Genomic DNA, 24037 nt, shown 5'->3' on the forward strand with positions numbered 1-24037 from the left:
CCAAATTAATCTTCCCAAATGCCATCTGGGGCATAGAATAAAAAAAAAAAATGTGCAGGCACAAATCCCCCAAATTTGTGTGCATTTGCCACTTTTATGTACCTTCTCCCCTCTCCTTCCTTCTAGTCCCAGAGGAAAAGAGACCTCTTCTCCCATGTAAGAAAAGTTTCTCTGCTTGAGTGTTCGAGCTCTGAGGCCATCTCCTCCGTCCTCACCAAGATAAGGATTGTGGTCCATCCATCATTCCCTCCTTGTGTGCATTTTTAAAGTTCTTCCTCCTTACTTTCATCTTTCCCATACCCCTATGGACATAACCCAGTCTCTCCTACCATAATCCCTTTCTCAGGTCTGTCCGCATCTCAATTTCTTTCTACTTCTCTGTTGTTCTATTCCAAACCCTTCAAAGGAACAATCACCATACTTAGGCTTTTCATATCCCCACCTTACATTCCCAAACTCAAGATTGCCTATGTTTTATTGTGTACTTGTCTTCCATTTAACTCTTTTATTTATATTTTTTATTTTGAAATTTCTTTTCTTCTTAAAGTTTTTAAGTTTTAGTTACTTAACATATTGTGTAATATTAGTTTCAGGTGTATGAGCTCTTTTAATCTTTCAAAATCTGCATGTTACTATAAACACACAAAGTGATCATATACTTTAAAAATGCTTTCTTAGTGTAGTTTTTTTCTTCTTTTTTCTGCTTGGCTTCCTTTATCCTTTTTTACCTTCCTTGCCTACCAAAGTCAACCTGCATTAACAATCTAGTATAAATAATAACATGTTTCTTGTACATACAAATGCATATCTCTATCTAAAAATATAAAAAATCCATTTCCTTTATCTTTGGTTATTGCTTCGTTTCTACACAAGTTATGTGTAGTTTTCTACATCTTGGTGTTTTCACTCGACAATACCTCATGAAAATTCCTCTAAGCCTAATAGTTGAACTGCATTCCACTCTATAATGGCCGTACAATGGTTCCTGGTATGAACATACCATAATTCAATCACTTTTGTAGTATTGTTAGGCATTCAGTTTTGTATCTGCTATTTCTGTCTCTATGAAAAGACCCTGACAGCAGCTTTATTCATAATTGTTAAACCTTGGAAGCACCAGGATGTCCCTCAGTAGCTGAATCGATAAATAAACTATAGTACATTAATAAAATGGAATATTATTCAACACTAAAAAGAAAAGAACTATCAACTCATGAAAAGACATAAAGAAAACTAAAATGCATATTATTAAGTGAAAAAGGTTAATTTGGAAAGGCTATATGCTATGTGATTCCAACCATATGATATTCTGGAAAACATAATACTGTGGAGATAATAAAAAGATCAGTGGCTTGCCAGAGGCTTGGGGGGAAGTGAGGGATGAATAGGCAAAGCATTGAGGATTTTTAGGGCAGACAAACTATTCCTTATGATACTATGAGATAGGATACATGTTATTATTTGTCAAAATTCATAGAGTATACAACACCAAGAGTGAAATCTAATGTAAATAAAGAACTTTGGGTCATAATGATGTGTTGATGTGGGTTCATCCTTGGTAAAAATTTTGCTACTCTAGGGCAGGATGTTGATAGTGGGGGGTGCTATGCATGAGTTGGGGTGGGGAGTATATGCGAAATCTACCTTACGCTCCATTTTTCTGTAAATCTAAAACTTCTCTAAAAAATAAAGTCTATTAAAAACATCCTGCAATAAATATCTGATAGTCTTATGTGGTGGGGTCTTATGAAATAGAGCCTCTTAGATCATGCTATATAATCTCTTCTCTCAAATATAATAGGCAAATGTTATTATTTAAAACTATTGTGCTACAAATATTTAAAATAGCCATGGAATATTACATCTAAAATCTTATCAAGAAGCACAATCTATAAAGCAGAGTATCCTTTAAATGATTCAAAAGGCAGAGAGTCTTAATTCTTAGTATAATGAAGATAAAGCAAGGGATTCCATTGTTATACCTTGGCAACTCAGCCCATCAGAAGTTCTTCGAAAGCCAATTCCACAACGGACCACACAGCGATAGGATCCAATGGTATTGTCACAGTCCTGACCAGCATGACAGGCATGTCCACCTAAAGCACACTCATCGATATCTGCAATGAAGTGAGTGATTCAACTAAGATGAGTTGAAGAAAACCAACCCAAAAGCCTATATAAAATGGGGTTAAGAAAAGCCATAAATGATACTTGAAAATGTACAAGAGCAAGAATGCTGAATAATTTGGTTGAGTCCTTTCAGGTGGATTAAATTGATGATGAGTTCATAGGAGTTTAGTGTGATATCTGTGCAGACTAACCCATCCATTAGACCACTGACAAATTAGGTGGCTTTAAAAACATTACTTCTCCTTTCTGACATTTCAGTTTTCTCATTTATAAAATGAGGATAATATCTGTCTCTCAGTGTTGCTTTGAAAATTAAAGGAAATAATGTATATAGGTACTCAATCCACACCAGACATTTCCATAAAAGTTATTTTTATCCCATCCTACACCCTTTCTCTCTGTCTCTTTGGCATTTAGAAGGGCATCTCCTTGGACATAAAGGGAGTAATCCTTTTCTCTTTTCATCATTTAACATTTTATTTATAAATAAGCTGCTTATACAATTCTAACTTTGAAGTATATTTAGAGTCTGATAGAAAAGTATTTTCTGGGGTGAGGGGATGGGCAAAATGGGTGAAGGGAGTGGGAGACACAGGCTTTCAGTTACGGGATAAGTCATGGGACTAAAAGGCACAGCATGAGAAACACAATCGATGATATTGTAATAGTGATGCACTGGGACAGATGCTAGCTGTACTTGTGGTGAACACAGCACAGTGTATAAATTTGTCAAATCGCTAAGTTATATACCTGTAGATAATGTAACATTGTGTGTCAACAATACTGAAAAACAAAGTTTTTTTTTTTTTCAACGTTCTTAACGTGCTACTAGGATTGTGCAATTTGCTTAAATTCCTTATGTAACTTCCTTATTTCTTAGTTTCGTCATTGTAAAATGAGTATCTCCACAAGGTGTTGTGGGGATTGAGTCACTACCGGCTTCCCTGCTTGTACAGTGCCCCACATGAAGGCAGTGTGTGAGCAGTATTCTGTCTGTTCCTCTCTCAACCTGAGAGAAGATCTTCTGTGTTTATTGCCAACATGGAGGAGGAAAGAGTAGGAAAGAACACTGGCCTACCACACTTTTCCTAGGTCAGAGCTCTCTGTGACCATTGTTTGGCTGTATCTATTAGACTTAGCTTTTTGAATACCTTGACAAGTCCTTCCGTCTGCAGCTATGGTGAGGCCTTTTGAGCAGGAGCAATGATAGGTTCCCATGGTGTTGTGGCAGATATGGGAGCAGGGGTTCCCGGCCGCACATTCATCTTCATCTGAAACAAGGAACAGAAAGGCCCGATTGGTCTGTAAACCCCCTACTTACTAGAAGTTAGTAAAGTCCATGAAGGTAGTTTGTAAAATAGTTGCTTACAGAGCACAGTGAGTTGAATCAAACCTAACAGAAAATGCTCTAGGTGCCGTAGAATAGAAGCACGAAATAAATTAATTTTGGGTCCCCAGATAATCTTTGATAGTGAAGATGTTTAGATTAATTCTAAAACAACAGGGATGATAGCTAAGATATAATGACCATATCCTGGGATCTAAATGCTTTTTTACCTACCTTAACGCATTCCTCACAACATGCCTAGGAGACATGCTTTTATTACTATCCTCATTTTGCAGGATAAAATTGAGGAACAAAGAGGTTAAATAAATTTCCCAAGGTCACACAGGTCATTATTGGCAGAGCTGAAATTTGAACCTGGACAGTATAGTTTCTAAAGACCACTTATCTACCACGATACTACATTAAATTGCCTACCAGTGAAAGAAAGGCACTGTGTATGCAAACTTGAGCTTCTCCAGCTGTTTCCTTAGCTATTTAGTTATCTGTGGCTCTCTTGTACTGGCACTTGGATGATATGGGGCTGGCTTAGTCATTAGTCCTCGGCCCACAGTCCTGCCCTTATCCTCTGAGCAATTCTAGGGTTAGGTGGCTTAGAGTTGGATTATTATTATGTTTCACATCCATGGCCATCAAATGACAAGAGTCCAGTGTTTTGTTCCCGTGCTCACTTCATCTCTGTACTTGATCACGATCCCTGACACACTTGATTGTGGTCAGATTGAAAGAGTACAGGCTTTGCAGCTGCCTTAAATTCCGATCTAGCTCTGACACTTGATAGCTGAGTGGTCTTAGGCACCCCCACTTCTTTCCATCTCGATTTCCTCACTTGTAAAATGGAACACTTGTAAGACTGTTGTGAAAATTACATATCTAGCAAAATGGCAATAAATGTCCATTAAACAGATTCCATTACTAATATTTTTTATAAAAACAAAAATTCATTATTCCTGTTCTTACCAGCACAAAAGGGTCCAACTGAGTCTAAGGCAAACCCAGATGGGCACTGATTACTGCGATCTCCTATCACAGAGAGAAAAGGAAAATTAATTGGCTTGTTAGAATGTCAGTACCTTGTTTCTTTCCGGTACAATCTTCCCTGGGAAGATATGCCAAAGATGGAACACATTGTGCAACAAATGCAATAGGTGAAAACAAGCAGGAATGGAAGACTTTTCCTGTTCCCAACTGAGAACTAAATGAATCACAGTCCAGAGATGATTGGCAAGCATCCATTGGAAATAGATTTTCTGTTTAAATTTATTTACATTAATCAAAAGAAAATGAAGCCAAACCATTCTGTGATCATGCAAAAGGATCCAGAATCAATGTGTACATAAGGTATAACCATAGACAAAGTCCTATTTATTCTTCTAGCCTTTACTTATGCTGCCTGTTCTAGAAGCAGGAACACTATTTTCAAGCCACTTAAAAATAACTTATGCCAGTGACAACCAGAAACTCCAATGAAGAACTCCTCTCCTTTTGTAGATCTGTTTCATTTGCAGTGTAAAGCATCTGGGTCAGAGTCCCCTATGCGTGACCAATTGTTTCCCATGCAGTCAAAGCAAGGGGAGACAGGCATATTATGATAGAAACAAACATAGTAACAAGAACGAATAAGCTAGTTAGGGAATCTTTCCTTAGAAAGTAACTCTGCCTTCACTGGTTTAAGCAATTTAGCAAATATTTTTCAAACATTATTGACATAAAGAAACTTAAAACACCTTTCGAGTTACCAAAGTATTCCTTTTTTTTTATTCTTTATGTTATAGTTAAAGTATGCTGTTTTGAATTATATTAGTTAAGATTTCCTTTAGACAGAGTGGGGGGCAATACAAAATATTTGTGTTATTGCAATGTATAATAATTACAGAAACTTTGAAAAGTATAGATTTCCCTGTAAATTTGTCACTTGAAACAAACTGCTGCCAACATTTTGATGTTTTTTCTTCTACAAGTATACACTTCAAAAAGTCAGGATCTTGCACTCTAGAGATTAATAATTGTCAAAGTTTATTGATCATAAAATAGAGCTTATTAAAAATATAGATCCTTGGTCCTATCCCAGTCAGCCTAGGAATCTCTGTTTTCAATCAGTATAAAAGTTTCCTTATAATCACTGTGGTGTGGGCAACCCAGGTTTAGATCATATTGTATGCTGCTTTTCAATTATTATTAGGCCATGCATACTCTTCTTTGTTTTATTGTCAATCCCCAAAACAGTAGGTGGTACACAGAAAGCACTGAACAAGTATTTTGAATAAATGAGCTAATATTCTTTAAAATTATTTTAATGACTGAGAGTTTATCATATAGCTGTGCCATCATTTACATATTTACCTCTTGCTTCCAGGATATTTATTATTGGCCATTTCTGTGTTTTTCTTAGGGCAGACCCCCAGAATGAGATAACTACAAAGATCTGAATGTTTGAAAGGTTACTGATACATACTGCTTTCCAGAAACATCACATGAATTAACAACCACTGATGGCAGTATGTACAAGGGTGTTCATTTCCCCATACCTCTCTGATACTGAGTGGTTATCATATTTTTAAATCTCTGACAATGATAATTGGAAAATGGTACCTCATTGTTTTAGGTTATATTTCTTTGCTTATTAGTGAGGTTAGACAGTTTTTCACATTCATTTTGTCATTATTATTTCTTCCTTTGTGAATTTGCTGTTCATAGCTTTTATGTATTTTTTGTTGGGGTGTTGCTTTCTTTTAAATGATTTTTTAACAATGCTTTTAATTTTTTTTAATTTTAATTTTTAAAAATTTTTTAAAGGTTTATCTTTTTTTTTTTTTTGAGAGAGACAGAGACAGCACAAGTGGGGAAGGGGCAGAGAGAGAGGAAGAGAGAATCCCAAGCAGGCTCCATGCTGCCAGTGTAGAACCTGGCATGGGGCTCAAACTCACGAAACTGTGAGATCACGACCTGAGCCAAAACCAAGAGTTGGACACTTAACTGACTGAGCCACCCAGGCGCTGCTATTTTTATTTATTTTTTTAAGCCAGCTCTATGCCCACATGGGGCTTGAACTCACGACCCTGAGATCAAGAGTCGCATGCTCTACCCATTGAGTCAGCCAGGCACCCCTTCTTACTGATTTTTAAGAGCCTTGTATAAGATTAATCATAGTTATCTATAATACACAATGCAAATATTCTTTCTTGATATATATTTCACCTTCTCAATTTTGTTTTTTTCTCCCATGAAGAAGTGTTTAAAAATTTACTTGTAGTTAAACTGATCTTTCCTTTATTTTTTCTGATGGCTTTTGCTAATGAATTTGTAAAATATAAATATATTTTATAATTATATTTTAAAAACAAATTTTTTATTTTAAAGATATAACAATTTTTTAAAATGTATTGATTTATATTTGTGAGTTGACTTGACCAGCAGTTTCCAAATACTGATGTGCAGACCAGATACATTAGAATCATTTAATGCTGCGTTAAAAATACAGACTTCCAGGCCCTACCTTAGACTAGCTAAGCCAAAGTCTCTGTGCCTTGAGATCTGAACTTTCATGAAGCTCTCTAGGTAATTCTAACTGCATTGTAGCTAGAGCTCTTGTCTAGACCCAATATAGAAGAGAAAGAACTTGGTGGTTAAGCAACCAAGAATGCAAGCTTGCCCCCTGGTGGTCACTTATAAAGAAATTGCAAGCACATAATTCTTGTATTTCACAGGAACCTCAACAAATGTGCACAGATAACAGATGTAATTCATAGACTCAGAGTAGCTAAGAATAGTAAGGGGTTATAAATGTCCTATAGTGTGTCTTCTCCAATTGTGGAATCCAGATCCCCCAACTACAATGTTATAGATACCACAAAGACCTTCAAGCAGTTCAGGCTTAGAGAATTTACATGATTGGGCAACAAATGTACACGACTTTAAAAAATCATTTTAATTCCCTTTGTCCTGGATGGTGTAAGTTCATTTTTAACGAAAGTCTTACATCAAGTTGTCTTCTTTTAATTATACTAAGTACTGGAAAACGTAAAAACAGAGATTAGACTTGAAAAGTGGGCATTGAGGAAAAGAAACAGAAATCTTCATTCCAATGGCTCTTTTCTTTTGTCTCTGTGACCTGAACATGCACAACCATAGTAAAATGAGGTGGTGATGGCGACATGTGGGTGGTGTGGAGCTCCACTCGCTATAAGGCTCATGAATCTATGATTATCTCAAAAAATGTGAACATGTTCGCCTAGATTACTATGATCTCAAATTCAATGACAGTTCTGATAGCTGTTAATGAAGAAAATAGTCATATACACAAGTGGTGAAAGCAAGAGTAAATTGCAAAAAATGAATTCTTAGTGTATGGAGCATGATAAGACAAAATGATGCTACTTAAAATCTAATTGGATCTACTTAAGAAAGCCAGTACATAGCGAAGGCCAATATGAATTATATTAAGTGTACTCATAGGAGCCTAAAGTTCAAAGTTAAAGCCATTCAAACACTTAGTGTCCATAATAAAACCACATGCAAGTTATCTCTTAGCATCAAAGCTTCATGGAACACAGAATGCTGATTGTTTGGGTGTCTCTTATAACTAAACAGGGATCTCAGGGTAAAGGCACATCAAAGAACTACACAGCATAGCGAGACCACTGAGATCAAGGGTTGTAGAATTATGCTTAGAAAATGAAAAGCAGTTGAAACATTATAATGTCCAGGAATAAGAAATGACAGTTGGAATCCTGATTATTGCTGCACAATTTTTAAAAACTGCTTTTAAAATATGGAAACTTTTTCTTATTAGTTTAGGTTGACATACACTTTTTAAAAAAATTTAAATCCAAGTTAGTTAACATATAGTGTAATAATGATTTCAGGAATAGAATTTACTGATTCATCACTTACACACAACACCCAGTGCTCATCCCAACAAGTGTCCTCCTTAATGACCATCACCCATTTAGCGCATCCCCTCACCCAACACCCCACCAGCAACCCTCAGTTTGTTCTCTGTATTTAAGATTCTCTTATGGTTTGTCTCCCTCTCTGTTTTTATCTTATTTTTGCTTCCCTTCTCCTGTGTTCATCTGTTTTGTTTCTTAAATTCCACATCTAAGATCATATGATATTTGTCTTTTTCTGACTGATTTTGCTTAGCATAATACACTCTAGTTCTATCCACATTGTTGCAAATGGCAAGATTTCATTCTTTTTAATCCCCAAGTAATATTCCATTGTGTGTGTGTATGTATGTATCTGTGTGTGTGTGTGTGTGTGTGTGTGTGTGTGTATGTATGTATATCATACCACATATTCTATATCCATTCATCAGTTTATGGACATTTGGGCTCATTCCACTTTGGCTATGGTAGGTCAACATACACTTTTACATTGTTTCAGCAATTAAAAAAATTCCTTGACAAATACAAGAGTCAGAATAAGAACAATGGCCTGGAGCACCCAAAGAAAACCTCATTCTGCCAGAGGATATATTTTTAAACCTTTCTGCAGATTAGTAACCCAAATTAGAACTCCAGTGGGATTGGCTTTAAAATGGCTTTACCTACCACAAAACATAGACGACATACATGAAAATCTTCTATCACTAGGTTTGGTCTGTGCCCTAATATCTTTATTGTGAATGGCATCGATGCAATTCTTTTACCCTTTTTTAAGTTATTAAATACATTTTTTTCCTAAGCTTTTTAAAAAGTAATCTCTATACCCAACGTGGGGCTCAAACTCACAACCCCAAGATCAAGAGCTGCAGGCTATACCTACGGAGCCAGCCAGTTGCCCCCATTTTATTCTTTTAGAAAGGACTGGATGGAAAAATGATCTTTGACCAAGGTACCTTTGGAAATTGAAGCATGGATTTTAAAACCCAGTGTCTCTTCTAATTGGTTGTAGTCAGATTCTACAGAGGAAGCGTGAAGTGTTTCTACCAAGAAAGGCATTCTTCCCTGTGCCTCATCATAGAAAACAGTGTGGTTCCATGTATATGGGACGCTGATGCCATCAATGGTGAACAGCCGGGTTGAGTAGGCATACAGCTGCCCAGGACCTGTCTGAATGTAGTCCTCTGTGTAATCCTAAGGAAGACAGTATAGATTTGATGATCAGATTTTTTTTTCTTGAGGGTATTAGGAGATGCACAATTAGAAAAATAAAGGCTAAGAGGCTAAAAATATAGCTTGAACAGCATGATTTGAGCTGCATGGGTCAATTTATATGATCTTTTAAAAATAAATGCAGTACGGTACTATAAGTGTATTTTCTCTTCCTTGCAATTTAATAACATTTTCTGTTCTCTAGCTTACTTTATTGTAAGAATACAGTATATAATACATATAACACAAAAAATATGTGTAATTGACTGGTTATGATATGGGTGAGGCTTCTAGTCAACAGTAGGCTATTAGTAGTTAAGTTTTTAGAGTCAAAAGTCATACGTGATTTTTGACTGTCCAGGGAGTTGGCACCCTATATACCCCCATGTTGTTCAAGGGTCAACTGTAGCTCTAAAGAAAATACTACTTGTACAGTCATGTTCAGGAAACCAGTAAGACTGTGTAAAGACTTATTCCTAAAGATTTTTATACAAACTAGCCATTTTTAACCTTAGTGGTTTAGATATTTATTCCCTATAGCAAACAAGGGAAACTACATATGGTATCCATGTTTTTTTTTTTCTATAGATCTTTGATTCCTAATCTTACCATTACTCCAATAAACAGTGAAGAGAGGTTATCCTGACATTTTTACCTTTACAGTGACTTCAGCAGGTGACTGAAGCTGCAGGACATAACCGCTCACAAAAATATCTAGCAGCAAAGCACCATCAGAATCCAAACCCCGGGCAATATGAGTCATCCGCAAGATTTCTCCTGGGAATTACAATTCATTCATTTTAACAGCAAAAAATATATGGTTTGTGTAAGCACACAGCAGACTTACCTTAAGTGTCAGTTCAGCTATGTTATTTTAGTTCAAACTTCATAAACAAAGGCAATAAAAGATTAAATTAGCACTCAGTCCCCGAATTAAAGATTTAGGGTAATTGAATGGTATGTTCTAAAATTTCTTTTTCTGTGGCAAAAACGAGGTGTATGATTATGCAAAGGATTCCATGCTTTAAACTCACAAGCAATAGCAAGGCAATTCTACAAAAACGGATGGTCTAAGAGAAGGGACAGACAGCTTCACCAGGTAGATTGGCAATAACCACATAGGGCTTTGTTTTTTACGATGCTTCAAGAAACAGCAGAGGGGCATCTTAGTAAGTGGATGGCCATGAAACACCCTCATGGGCTTCTGGGCTGCATAAAGCCCCTTCCTCAGTCTTTCTTCCTTAAAGAGCACTGCCACTGCGGCTGTTCACCTTTGAAAAGATTTGTAATGGAGGTCTATAAAAATCTGTATGTACTTGGAAAGGGCCATGAATAGCTAATACATATTCATTAAGACTAAGGGTAAAGAGAAAAACCCTTAGCTTTGCTTATTTTTACTTCCGTCTTTTTTATAAAAAGATCTCTGTAAGGTGTCCTGATTGAATCTCAGGTTCATAGACAAAAGTCTTTATTTAACAGCAAGGACTCATTTTCCTGCTCTGGTTTGGCCTTTAAAACCCTCTCTGAGGATTTAAAGAGAAAAAATAGAGAAACGATGAGAAAACACTTTTGGGGTATAAAAAATCACGATATTGTCTGAAAACATATGGCCTCTTACAGAGCCATGTCAGTAAAAGTTTACAGGGAAATATGAAATTGCTTTTATATCATTTATGATAAGACTGCATCAAAAACTTTAAAATTATTCTCTGGGGGAATATATAAGTGTATTTTTCTTAACCAGCAACTTTTAGGCAATCCTGTTTTTTATAGTTAGATATTAGACTTAAATATTAAGTTTAGTTGGCACTAACCAGTTGCAAATTCCACCTGGGTTTCTCTCTTGAAGACTGCGTTGGTGAGGGTGAAGCCATTGACTGCTTCTCCTATCTCCTTGGCTGTTGTCCAATAAATGGGATTTAGAATAGAAACTATTTTTCTCATTGCTGGACCTAAAGAAAAAAGGATAAATAAGGTAACAGAGAAAAATATTTACAGAGCCGGTTATTCGTAAGGATGAATCCTAAATAATCTCGAATAACAACAAAATAAGTATCAGTATCTCACATGTCTTTAAGAGTTTACCATCGAGCTAAGCGCTATCATACAGATCATGTAATAGTAGCATCCTCTAGAAATTTCAAGCAGAAATCAGAAGATGAAGAATAATATATGAATTTTAAAGAAAGAGGCTATTGGCAACTTTTATTAGCAAAGAGACTTACCAAGACTGCGAGGTACATTGGTAATTTTGGCATGTATTACTCTAGTATCAGAGGTAGGATTATCTGTTACTGTGGCGTTAAGGAAAGCAATTCCAAATTCAACATCATTAATATTTCCAATAACACTTCCTCTGGCTCGCTGGGGCCCACCTATTGGGGAAAGAAAAAACATTCTTGGAGAAGGAAACAATTTCATCAACGTTACATGGGAGAAAAGAAGGCCAGTATTCAAAGATGCTACAAATCTTCTCACAAACATTTAAAATATCATATGACATCTGAATTTAAGAGTGAAATAAATAAGCTTTCAGAACATTCTACTTTCATGTAACACTCATCATCCCACATAAATCTAGGGTGCTTCCAATCTGTGTATATCATGGCACTATTTCACAATCCAAAGAATACAATCAGCACCCAGTCCCAAAGCCAAAATAAAGAACGTGTCTGTTGATCGTAATAAAATGATGATAATAAGGAGAGTTTATCGAGCCTGTCATGCACTATACTAAGCACTTCATAAGTGTTAACTCTTTTAATCCTGTCAGAAATCCTATAAAGTCATTTTGAATGGTCATAGTTGGCAGACTAGAAAATAAAGGTCAGAGACATAAATAGTAGAATGAAGATCTGAACACAGATGTGCTTGGCATCAAAACTCATGTTCTTTTATCTACTGCCTCCTTTGTGAGAACACAGAAGGAAAGAAAGGATCACTTCAAAACAGCTCCTGAGCTTGTTACAGGTCACTGTCGACACAGGTGTGGCGTATCTAACAGGTATTGTTCAGTTTTGGGTTTCAGACGGAAAGCTTACCAATTAAATAAAACAGTTATATTTTCCTATACAGGAAAATAGTTAACTTGAGAAAAATTTGAGACGGGTATTTTACTTAACAGTATTACAAAATTCATACGTACACAATTTGGTTGAAAACAATCATACATTTTTTCCCCCAATCACATATGTTTTAAAAAGCATCTCTACGGTAATTTTATGCCTTCTTCCAATTGTTCAACAAAATTATTAGTTACTGACACTAGAATAGGTGGTTAATGAATACTTTTTAAATGAACTGCACGCTTTGGCAAGAGAAGGAAACACAATGGGAAGAAGCTGATAGTGAAATTCATAAATATTCATTATTTGATGAGAGAGAAAGGGAACGGAGAGAGAATCTCAAGCAGGCTCTGCACTGTCAGCATAGAGCCCAATGTGGGACTTGATCCCATAAACTGTGAGACCATGACCTGAGTGAAATCAAGAGTTGGATACTTAACCCACTGAGCCACTTACTCTAATGTATTTTTTAAAAACTCACTGTTTCAGATACCATTATATATTATATACCAGGGAGAAGTACAATTGTATTCATTCTCAGAAAAATCAGTAAATATAGTATTTCACCAATTTAATTTGTATTACTTTGATTATTCATGAGAGAATACACTTTTTTCATGTTGGTTCAGCCTTCATGTTCTGGACTACATTTACTTGTTCATCAAGTGTTGAAGATACAATAATAAGAAAGAAAAAAAAAAAAAAAGACCCAGGCCTACCTTCATAGACCTTATATCTGAAAGGAGAGAGACATTAATTAGAATTTCACAAATAAACGTAAAAATTGAAATGTACTAATGTGTAAGTATCTACTGCCTAGGGAAGTCTGAGAAGAAAGTAAAAACATAGTGGAGTCTGAGGAAAGTTTAGGTCTTAACTAAACCAGAGAAGGCAGGACAAGGGCCTTCTGGGTAGAGGAAATACCATGTGTCACCCTTTTGAGAGGTGGTGGCTTGCCATATCTGAGAAACCAGAAGGAGCAAAGGACAGAGAGCGATGGGAGAATTCATGGAAACCTTGGTGTAAGACGGTGCAGGAAAGCAGATAAGGACATAGTAGGACTTTTTGGTTCTTATCTTTAGTCCTAAGCAGGAGGAGAGATGGGTAGAAGGATTACTCATTCACTTAGTTCTCTGGGCCATTTAACCTGGGTCATTTGACCATTTTGACCTTGGTTCTCTAGTCTCCAGAGGAGCTTGAGTCCCAGCACCAACAGACATTCAGTTCTGGGTACCTAATTGGGATCTTTGGAACTCTCTGCCAGAGTCTGTAATCCAAATTGTCTGCTTAATTTGGACTTCTGCTACTGGGGCCCTTGTATCCAAGATGGAATACTACCCCTTAGATGAATAATACCCCTTGACTGTGAGTTGTAACAAGGCTCAGGAGCTACAAAATGCCCCAGTTAAAGCTAGAACTATCACCATGCCTACATGCTAGAGCCTCAACATCCTTGGTAATAAGTTGATTATGTTGAGAAGACATGTTGAACAGTTGACCAATAAACACTTGTCCTTTTAGCTTGTCTAGATCCTATAAACCTCCTCACGTAACTCCTCTTTCTCACTCTGCCAAATGAGCCTTCTTGATTTTCAAGGACATTTTCTTTCCTTTTTTAAATTTATTTGAGAGACAGAGAGAGAAAGAGAATATCTTAAGCAGGCTCCACACTCAGCATGGAGTCCAATGTGGGGCTCAATCCCATGACCCTGGGATCATGACCTGAGTCAAAATCAAGAGTCAGACACTCAACTGACTGAGTCACCCAGGCGCCCGGGGACATTTTATCTCTAAAGCAACCTTCAAGCTTTGGAAAGTTCAGTGGTATCTTCCCCCTTCAACAATGTGAAACTGTTCTTTTGGATCTTCTTATAGACTTTAGAAAGTCTATCCTCTGACACAAGCAACGTTAATATTATCCACCATTTCTTGGGACTCCAGCAAAGTCTAAGGTCCATTGGTTCTAGAATTCTGGCTTTGTTCCTTCTGAATTTTTACATCACTTACAAATCCAGCCATGTTGTATGACTTGGGTTATTGTAATTGAACTTCCCCTATCTTTTATCTACAACTGAACTGGCCCCTATGTGACTTTCCAGATTCATGTTCTCCATATTTCCATCCATGAAAGAATAGCCTCTAATTGTGTGTTTCTGTTAAACATTCAGTTTCTTTCCAACTCTCACTTTTCAGTTTGAAATCTCAGCCCTTGCTTTCCCCACTCTTCTAAACTCTTTTGTCCTTCAAGCCTAGGACTACTATTTATGGTTTTGCAGGCCATATTCTTTTACAGAGGGGCCTGGAAGGGGGCAAGGAGAAGCTAAAATCCAGCCACAAGCTTTGGTGCAGACCAACTTGAAGGGAAAATGTACATTTTTCCTAATTCTCCCTCCCAGAGTTGGCACTGTTTTATAATTTGTAGGCTCAGAGTGGTATCCTTTTTTTAATCTGCAGAAAGGCTGTAAATAAGCAAGCAATGGTTCCACCAAAGTCTAACTTAGTTGCTTACCTGGACATGTTTGCATATTGCATCTGGATACCTGTGTAGTGTCTCCTGGACAGGGGCGACCACCTTTAGATGGCACTGGATTGTTGCACAGCCGCTTTCGAGTCTTTTCACCTCCTCCACAAGAGGCAGAGCACTGGCCCCAACTATGCCAGCTTCCCCAACCTCCATCCACTGTGAACAAGAATGGAATGGTCAATATTAACCAATCAGTTTTAAAATCTACACATAGGGTAACCCTGCCTATACAACTCTCATTGTCAGATCTGAAATTATGGGGCTGCTGCAATAAGCACCAAATAAAATGCTTTACTTATTCTACTGGTCAGGAGTTGAGGGGCTCACCAGGACACACGTCAGTGTTGCATCTCTGGATCTGGGAGTCTGGCCCCCCACAAGCTCTTCCTCCGTTGGAGGGAGGAGGGTTATCACATGTGCGGTACCGCCGCATCTGTCCTCCATTGCATGTCCGGCTGCATATTCCCCAGCCACTCCAAGGACTCCAGTTACCATGAGCTGCAACAGAGAACCATCGGAGAGGTGTTAAACAATGACACTCATCCAAAAAGTATGGTAAGACTTTCCCCAGGAACTGAAAAGAAATATACAAATCTATAAATAGGAAACTTCCAAAGGCGGATTGTTTAGCTGTTGTGTTGACTAGAAACTGGGTGTACATTCCAGTGACTGTGAAATTCCATTTAGTATGTATCTGTCCAGTCTTACAGTGTTTCAGGAGCTGAAGGATATGAATGAGACAAGATCTCTGCTGTTGATGAGTCAAGACCATACAATCCAGATACAGTGGATTCAGATGCTACCAGGGTCTTAAAATCTAGCTTGGCGACTGAATTAAGGCAAAGAGCCACCTGCTTGCCTCTGTAAAGATATCAACATCAATAACAGTGGGCATGTAAGGGTGCCCTTGTCCTTGCACTGTTCAGCTGGTCCTAGAGAGCAAATGAAATAGGGACACAGTCCTTGCCTATATAGATCAATTACATCTATGGCATTACACAGACACAATAGCTAAACTGTACGACACTTTGTTATTCTAAACCAAAGTTAGAGGAATCAAGTAACAGTATATTATAACTTTAAGGACTTGAGGCCATAATAAACCTTTTTTTTTTAATGTTTATTTATTTTTGAGACAGAGAGACACAGAGCATGAATGGGGGAGGAGCAGAGAGAGAGAGGGAGACACAGAATCCAAAGCAGGCTCCAGGCTCTGAGCTGTCAGCACAGAGCCCGACGCGGGGCTCGAACTCACGGACCGTGAGATTGTGACCCAAGCCGAAGTCGGATGCTTAACCGACTGAGCCACCCAGGCGCCCCGAGGCCATAATAAACCTTTAAGAAAGTATAATGTTGACTCACTATTTCCAACACTCACTTGGACAAGGGTCATTATTGCAAAAATCGCTCTGGACATCACTCCCTTCACATCTGCTCCCTCCATGCTGTGGGACAGGATCAGAGCACTCCCTTGTTCTCTGTCTGGCACCTCCTCCACAGGACACAGTACAGGCACTCCAACTGGCCCAAGTGGTCCACTTGCCATCCACTGGATTAAGGAAAAACATATGTACTCTGTTACTAATACTCTGGGCATTGTTAGGTTGGGTGATGTTCTTCTTATTTCTTTTGAAGGTTTATTTATTTTTATTTTTTCCTCTAATTTTAATTTGAATTCCAGCTAGTTAATATACAATGCAATATTAGTTTCAGGTATAGAATTTAGCGATTCATCACTTACATACATCACCCGGTGCTCATCACAACAAGTGACCTCCTTAATCCTCATGACCTATTTAACCCATTCCCCCCACTCACCCACCTCCCCTCTGGAAACAATCAGTTTGTTCTCTGCAGTTAAGAGTCTGTTTCTTGATTTGTCTCTCTTTTTTCTTTTTTACCCTTTGCTCATTTGTTTTGTTTTTTAAATTCCACGTGAGTGAAATCATATGATATTTGTCTTTCTCTGACCGATTTCAGTTAACATAATACTCTCTAGCTCCATCTATGCTGTTGCAAATGGCAAGATTTCATTCTTTTGAATGGCTGAGTAATATTCCATGGTGTGTGTGTATGTGTGTGTATATATCCATTCATCAGTCGATGGACATTTGGGCTCTTTCCATAATTTGGCTATTGTTGATAATGCTGTTATAAACATTGGGGTGCATGTGATCCTTTAAATCAGTGTTTATGTATCCTTTGGGTAAATACCTACTATCACAACCGCTGGGGGTGATGTTCCTATTGACATTGATTCTTACTGACATGTTACCCAGATAATTTATTAAGGGTATAAACACTGTATGTCTCTTACCTGGACAGGGTCTTTCATTGCAAATCTGCATCTGTGTTTCTGCTCCATCACAGTAGGACCCATCAAATGATGGTGGTGGGTTATTACACAGTCTTGTTCTTATCTGGGCACCTTTACCGCAACTCTCGCTGCATGCACTCCAAGGCTGCCAAGTGCCCCATGCTCCGTGAACTACAAATATCCCAAGAGACAGAGTTGCAAGTCACAGAGCCATGTTTGTTAAACAAAATTATACAAGTAAATTAACTCAGTAATGAGTTAAATTAGCCTGGAATCTAAAACGACTGAAATTGAACCAAAGGAAATATAAATAATGTTCTTCCTTTCTACTTCTGGTTAGATTTTCATGGGAAATAGTGTTTATAGGAAAATTCAGAAGGCTACCTAATGCCAAAATGAATGCTTACAATTATCCAAAGGGACTATTTTATTAAAATAGAATGTAATCAAACTACTATACGTAAACATAATCTAAGTTTAAAAATCCTAGATAAGTATTTGTTTGTGCTTTATGCTCTGGGGAAAGTGGAAGGAACCAGAAGCTTAGAAGCAAGGCTGTATGACAGGTCTAGATGCAATTATAGACAATATGAATGTTTCCACAAGGGTAACTTGGACTCTAGGCTCCGCACTGGGTGTGGGCTGAAACTCACGACCCTGAGTTCAAGACCTGACCTGTGATCGAGAGCTGGATGCTTAACTGACTGAGTCACCCTGGCGCCCCGATAACTTGGACTCTAGACTCAAGACCACATCTTTAAGCCTGATTCAGCTTCATGTTTAAAAATACACTTGGATCTTTCAACAACATGATGATTTGCACAGTTGTAGCTCTTTAAAAATTGTCTCCATTACATAATGTTCATGAATTAAAAGTTCTGAATAACACACTCACCTGCTTCCTAAACAACAACAAAAAATTGACCAGTAGTTTCCAAGAAGTGATACTAAAACCTTCCTTTTGGTTACTAACAGATGACAGCATCTACCCACAAGACTGAAACAACCTTATGTTTCCTACCAGGTGCATGGGCTAAGAATCAACATTATGTTTCTCTTACATATAAGTCAGTATCAAGTCATATTTTTGTTTTAAGGGTACTTTCTAGATATGGAGCTCATAAAGTATGTTTTTGGGGTCATCCAGTTTAACCAAGATATGAACCAAAATAGGGCCTTAAGGTTAGGGTCTAAAGATTCTATTAACAAACTCTGTAAGACACCAAAAGAACAAATTGAAAACCAAGAAATGAAATTATAATTTGACTGCTTTGTTTACAAAGTACTTTAAAACACACCTAGGATTTTCTTTCAATTAACTATTTTCTAGTTGAGTTTACTACATATCCTTTGTACTTTGTAGACACAGGCGAACACTGTCATACACATTTATTTTAGCTGACAAAAATTTGGACTAAAAAGTATTGGCTGAACCTAAAAAGAAAGAAGAAAGCCTTTAAATATAAGGCAGATATTACTCAAAACTACTTCTTTATTAATTCAGATTGCTGATGCTCATAGTCCTCATATATGGACTATGTCATTGAAAAAAGTCTGCTATTCCAATTATTTTAATATGTCCTATTTTAAAGGCTGGGGTTAACAAAAGCCCACACCTCTTATAAAGCCTTATAGCACAGATGCATTCTTTTATTGGAGATAATGTTTGGTGATTGGTTGATGTTTATTCATATACTGTCTGTGTAATTTCTTTTTTTCTCTTTTTAAAAAATGTTTATTTATTTTGAGAGAGAGAAAGAGAGAAAATGAGTGGGGGAGGGGCAGAGAGAGAGGGAGAGAGGATCCCAAGCAGGCTCCACACTGTCAGCACAGAGCCCGACATAGGGCTTGATCTCACAACCGTGAGATCATGACCTGAGCTGAAATCAAGAGTCAGATGCTTAACTGACTGAGCCACCCAGGTGTCCCTATAATTAGCTTTCTAATTCTTAAAGATTAAAAAAATAGTTTTAGCTTTGGTTTATTTAAGATTTCATGACAGTATTTTACTTTTGTAATGTAATGTAAATTCTGAACTGCAAATCAAGATACCTAGGATCTAAGCAAATAGGCTTAGGAATCAGACAGACCTGGATTCAAATCCTTGATTCACGTTTTACTAGCCATGTAACATCAGGGAATTAATTATCATAATTATCATATCATATATTTCCTGAATCTTGGTTTCCTCATTTGTACAACAGGATGCAATACCCAATGTAGTGGATAACTATTTCATTTTGGTTTTTCCGCGTCCTCCCCCCTTTTTTTAAAACCAACTCAGCTAGGTATCTCTCCCAGTTAAACTCTGTGAGTTCAACTCTGAGTTTGTTCAGTGTGCTTATCAATATCTGAACTATATTACATCTGTTTATCATTCTATCTTGAACAATGAAAAAATGCCTTGAGCACAGAATGGGTGCTCAATAAATATCTGTTGGAGAAATGAATGGATAAGTGATGAATGAATGAATGACCAGATACTCTTCTACTCCATATAACTTGTTTTAGGCTGTCAAACAAGGAGTCCTGCCTGTTACAATGCGGGTAAGTCACTCAAGCTGGTTATCCAAGTATCTGGACTTAGTTGAGTTCAGAGGTGAGCATGAGTCCCAAAAAAAATCAAACAGGGCTCTTTTTCAGAGGTTGATAGGAAATCTGAGGGAGAGAGAGCAAGACTCTTTGTTTCTTAGGCCTTGGGTTACAAGGCTCCTGTGAGCTACTAGCTGCCAGCAGTCATTTTTTCCACTGCATGGAAAGAGTTTAATGGACAATAAAGCCAAAGAGAGGTGAGCAGAGATGAGAGATGGAAAACATGCTAGTAAAAACACTGGCCAAATCCTTGAATTCAGTCATACCTGAAAGTACAATTTTCTACTTAAGCTCATTTAAGTTTGATTTCTGTCACTTTAAGCTGAAAGAGCCCTAAAATACCTATGGTGAGGGGTTGTTTTACAAAGTCAAAAACAACGTGTACTTAAAGCACCTACCACGGTTCCCAGAACACGACAGGTATTTAGTGAATGGCTGCTATTATCATCTTAGCCCTCACTCATTGTGTGTTTTTGGGAAAGTCTTTAAATATCCTAGACTTCATTTTTCTTGCCTGAAAATGAATGGCTACATTAGATTTTAAGGTCCTTATTACTTCTAAAATTCTATGACGGTAAATACTTAACGTTTCCTCTACATGATTAAAAATACACCACAGTTTGTGGAACCAATAGATGGTCAATTAAGTCAGGGATTTTACTTAACATTGATTAATACCATATCTTTCATAAGCTTGTATCAGTGAGACATAATTAAGAACACAGGGAATGGATATATTCCAGGGTAGAGGCCATAACATATTTTTATAACAAAGAAAAAAAGGTAAGTATAACCCCTTTATAGGAGTTAAAAATAGAATAGTTTTGCTCATCAGTGGATTCTCACCTGGGCAGGGCCTAATGTTGCACATGATTATTTCTACTGCATTCCCTTCACATGGCCGCCCACCATATTGAGCTGATGGGTTACTGCAAGTTCTGGTCCTGGTTCTGTTGCCACGTCCACAACTCCGTGTGCATTCTTCCCAAGGGCTCCATTCTGACCAGCTACCATCCACTACACACAGGTAAAACATCGTCAACACGAAGACAATCCATAGTTAGCTAACAGAAATGAATATCTATCAAACATGTGCCTATCCACTGAATATAGAGATGTACCTGGACACAGCTTACGTTGACAGTTTCGCATTTCTGAATCTGACCCTTGGCAAGGCTTCCCACCATTGGCCGGAAAGGGGTTGTTGCACAGACGACTCCTCTTCTGGATGCCTTTGCCACAGGTGACACTGCAGGATCTCCATGTAGACCACTGGGAATACCCACCATGAACTGCAAATAAAACATTGTACTTTGTGATGGTAAAAAAAAAAAAGCTATAAATTGAATTTTATTTACATGCTGGGTCTAGAGTTGGATCTATGATTGCTGAGAAATTGCTTATGGATGCTCTCCTCTTTGGTAAAATTAAAATCCATGCAGGAGAGAAAAATTTCAGATAATTAACTGGAGTTTCTTCCCAGTTCCAATACTGACTCATGTGGATATGGCTGCCAGAAGAGTTAGAGATCAAGAAGTTTAAATACTGTTTACCTTTTGGATATACCATTCTTTAAAGACAAATAAATGCATGATTTCTGAGAATAAATGTGACTTAGTTTTGAATCAAAACTTCAGTTTGGGATTTTGAATTATTGGCTTGATATTTTACTGCTCTAACTGAATATTGTTTCAGTCCCTTCAGTTGGTAAATTGTAGTGTGATTTTTGTTCTAGCTCCACAATCTAGAAGTATCTTCAGGGTCCAGGAGACTTGGACTAAGATGCTTAAGAGTTTTTACGATTTGGGTCGCCCCAGGTAATACTTAATATGAATGTCCCTCTGATCACACTCACCCTGGACTGTGACTGGCACCCTGACAAGGACAGAACCCATCAAGTTTCGAGCAACACATTCATATTCAGATGTATCTTCTTTTTGAGCAGCAGCAATATGTAAGGAGTTGTTGGACAACATGTTAACTCGGTCATCCCAGGGAATAGAGTGGCCTTGACGGGACCATGTAATGGTTGGATGAGGCTCTCCAGTTGCCTGACAATTCAATATGACTTTGCCACCAGCATGAATAACAGTTTCTACTGGTTCAAGAGTAATAATAGGAGGACCTACAGAAAAAAGCACATAGTGTTTTCTTAGTTTTTGTGAAGCTATATTAACATTTTTATCAATATATATAGTAACATTTTTTAAAAAATTAGGCTGATTTGTTTATAAAACACTGTAGCTTCTCAACTACTAAGGATGCGGTTGCCATTGACAGATTTTTCAGTATCATAGCTCTGTTTTATTTATGAAATGTCCAAAATTTTAAATCCCTAAGCAGATTAGCCTATATCACGGGTTCTGCAGTCATACTTGCTGTATACTTAAATTCAAATTCTGCTTCTGTTCCTTAGGACCTCTCTGAGCCTTTGTATCCTTCAGAGAATTCTTGTTAGATTCCTCTAAGATGAGATAAGCCTAGCTCTTTGACAGGGTAAGTACATAATATTATTAGTACTATTGTTATCATTGTTTTTGTCTGTGTTTTACATGGCAAACTCTCACTTCTTTCCCTTACATCACTTCTGAGGTAATGAGTCATTATTAACTTATCCTTTCATAACTGGTCATCATTCATTTATTCAATAAACATGTATCGAGAGCCTACTATTTGCCAGGCATTGTGTTAGATGCTGAGGATACAGAGATAATAGATATAACTTCTAGCCTCAAGGAATTCACAGTCCACGGATGAGACAAGTAAGTAACTATAATTATTTAGCTGTTCTATAATCATTGTAGGATTTTGTAATGGAATAGGTAGAATAATATTTAGTATAGAGTAGGTAAATGTGTGGTAATATGGATGCATAAACAATAGTGACTTAATAGAACAAACAGAGGCAATCACTGAAAATGGAGAAGAAAAGGAAGACATTCAAGAATCATTAGGAAAGTAGAAATAACAGAACTTTGTCATTGACTTGAGAGGAACTGATAACTACAGGATTTTGACTTGGACAATATAGAAGAACATAGGAGGAAGAACAAATTTGTTTGGACATTGTAAGGAATGATAATTTGTATCCATTTAGAACTATTGAGTTTGTGGTGTCTGTGGGACATTCATGTAGAGATGTCTAGATGGTAAGAGAATGTTAATATCTGCAGCTCAGAATAGAGATATAGGTTAGAAATACAGATCTATGAGTCTTTCATGAGTGGATAAGATGGCTTTAGAAGTGATTCTAAAAGGAGAGGAAGAAGACCAAAGACATAAACTATGACAGCATCATTATTTAAGAGCTGAACAGAAGGCAAGCCATAAAATGATACTAAGAACAGATCACTGAAGTAGGAAGAAAATCAAGAGAGAATGGTATCCTGGTAACCAAAGGAAGGAGTTTCAAGAAGGAGGGAGAGGTTAATACTAGTAGATCAGAGTAGATCAGAGCTGCTCAAGTGAAGTCAGGAAAAAATGTAAAAGGAGCTATATATAGCTGCTGGTATGATGTTTATACTTCTACAGTATCAAGCAAGATAGAATATGAAAAATTTCGTGGAGAAGAAGAAGCTTGAAGTGGATTTTCAGAAATGGTAAGATTATATATAGGAGAAGGGAGTCTACTTGGAGACAAGGAAATAGCATGGAGATGGATTTAGCTTTGAAAGGATGATTCACCCTCGAAAGCAGCAACATACAAGGTTTTAAGCATTTAGTTAATCAGGGCTCACATCTGAATACAGGTTAGCAGAAAGGAGCCTGTGTATTCTTGAAGGATGAAAGCTGTGTTTTTGTGGGATTGAAATGAATGGTAGAATAATTTGCTCAATGAGAGGTAATGAATATCAGATAATTCAGGGTGATGGTTCTGTTTTAGATGGAGAAATGTATCTGGAATAAGAGAACATAAAGCAAAAGAGAAGTAAAATGTGTTTTATTACGACCATACCACCATTTTAT

General features: G+C 37.3%; 1 protein-coding gene across 1 annotated transcript in view; it reads right to left on the minus strand.

Annotated features, from left to right (window-relative positions):
* The window catches only part of HMCN1 (hemicentin 1), a 464244-nt gene that overhangs the window by 20354 nt on the left and 419853 nt on the right, over positions 1-24037 (minus strand). Inside the window, exons 87-100 of the mRNA XM_015543796.2 lie at positions 21927-22196; positions 21193-21363; positions 20918-21088; positions 17480-17650; positions 16541-16711; positions 15490-15660; positions 15148-15318; positions 11799-11948; positions 11388-11525; positions 10229-10350; positions 9318-9555; positions 4436-4498; positions 3282-3401; positions 1983-2117 (exon numbers count right to left, since the gene is read on the minus strand). Coding sequence (XP_015399282.1) covers positions 1983-2117; positions 3282-3401; positions 4436-4498; positions 9318-9555; positions 10229-10350; positions 11388-11525; positions 11799-11948; positions 15148-15318; positions 15490-15660; positions 16541-16711; positions 17480-17650; positions 20918-21088; positions 21193-21363; positions 21927-22196 — 2262 coding nt within the window. The remainder of the gene's footprint in view (positions 1-1982; positions 2118-3281; positions 3402-4435; positions 4499-9317; positions 9556-10228; positions 10351-11387; positions 11526-11798; positions 11949-15147; positions 15319-15489; positions 15661-16540; positions 16712-17479; positions 17651-20917; positions 21089-21192; positions 21364-21926; positions 22197-24037) is intronic.

This window comes from Panthera tigris, chromosome F3, assembly GCF_018350195.1.
Source record: "Panthera tigris isolate Pti1 chromosome F3, P.tigris_Pti1_mat1.1, whole genome shotgun sequence".
In the NCBI taxonomy this organism is placed as follows: Eukaryota; Metazoa; Chordata; class Mammalia; order Carnivora; family Felidae; genus Panthera; species Panthera tigris.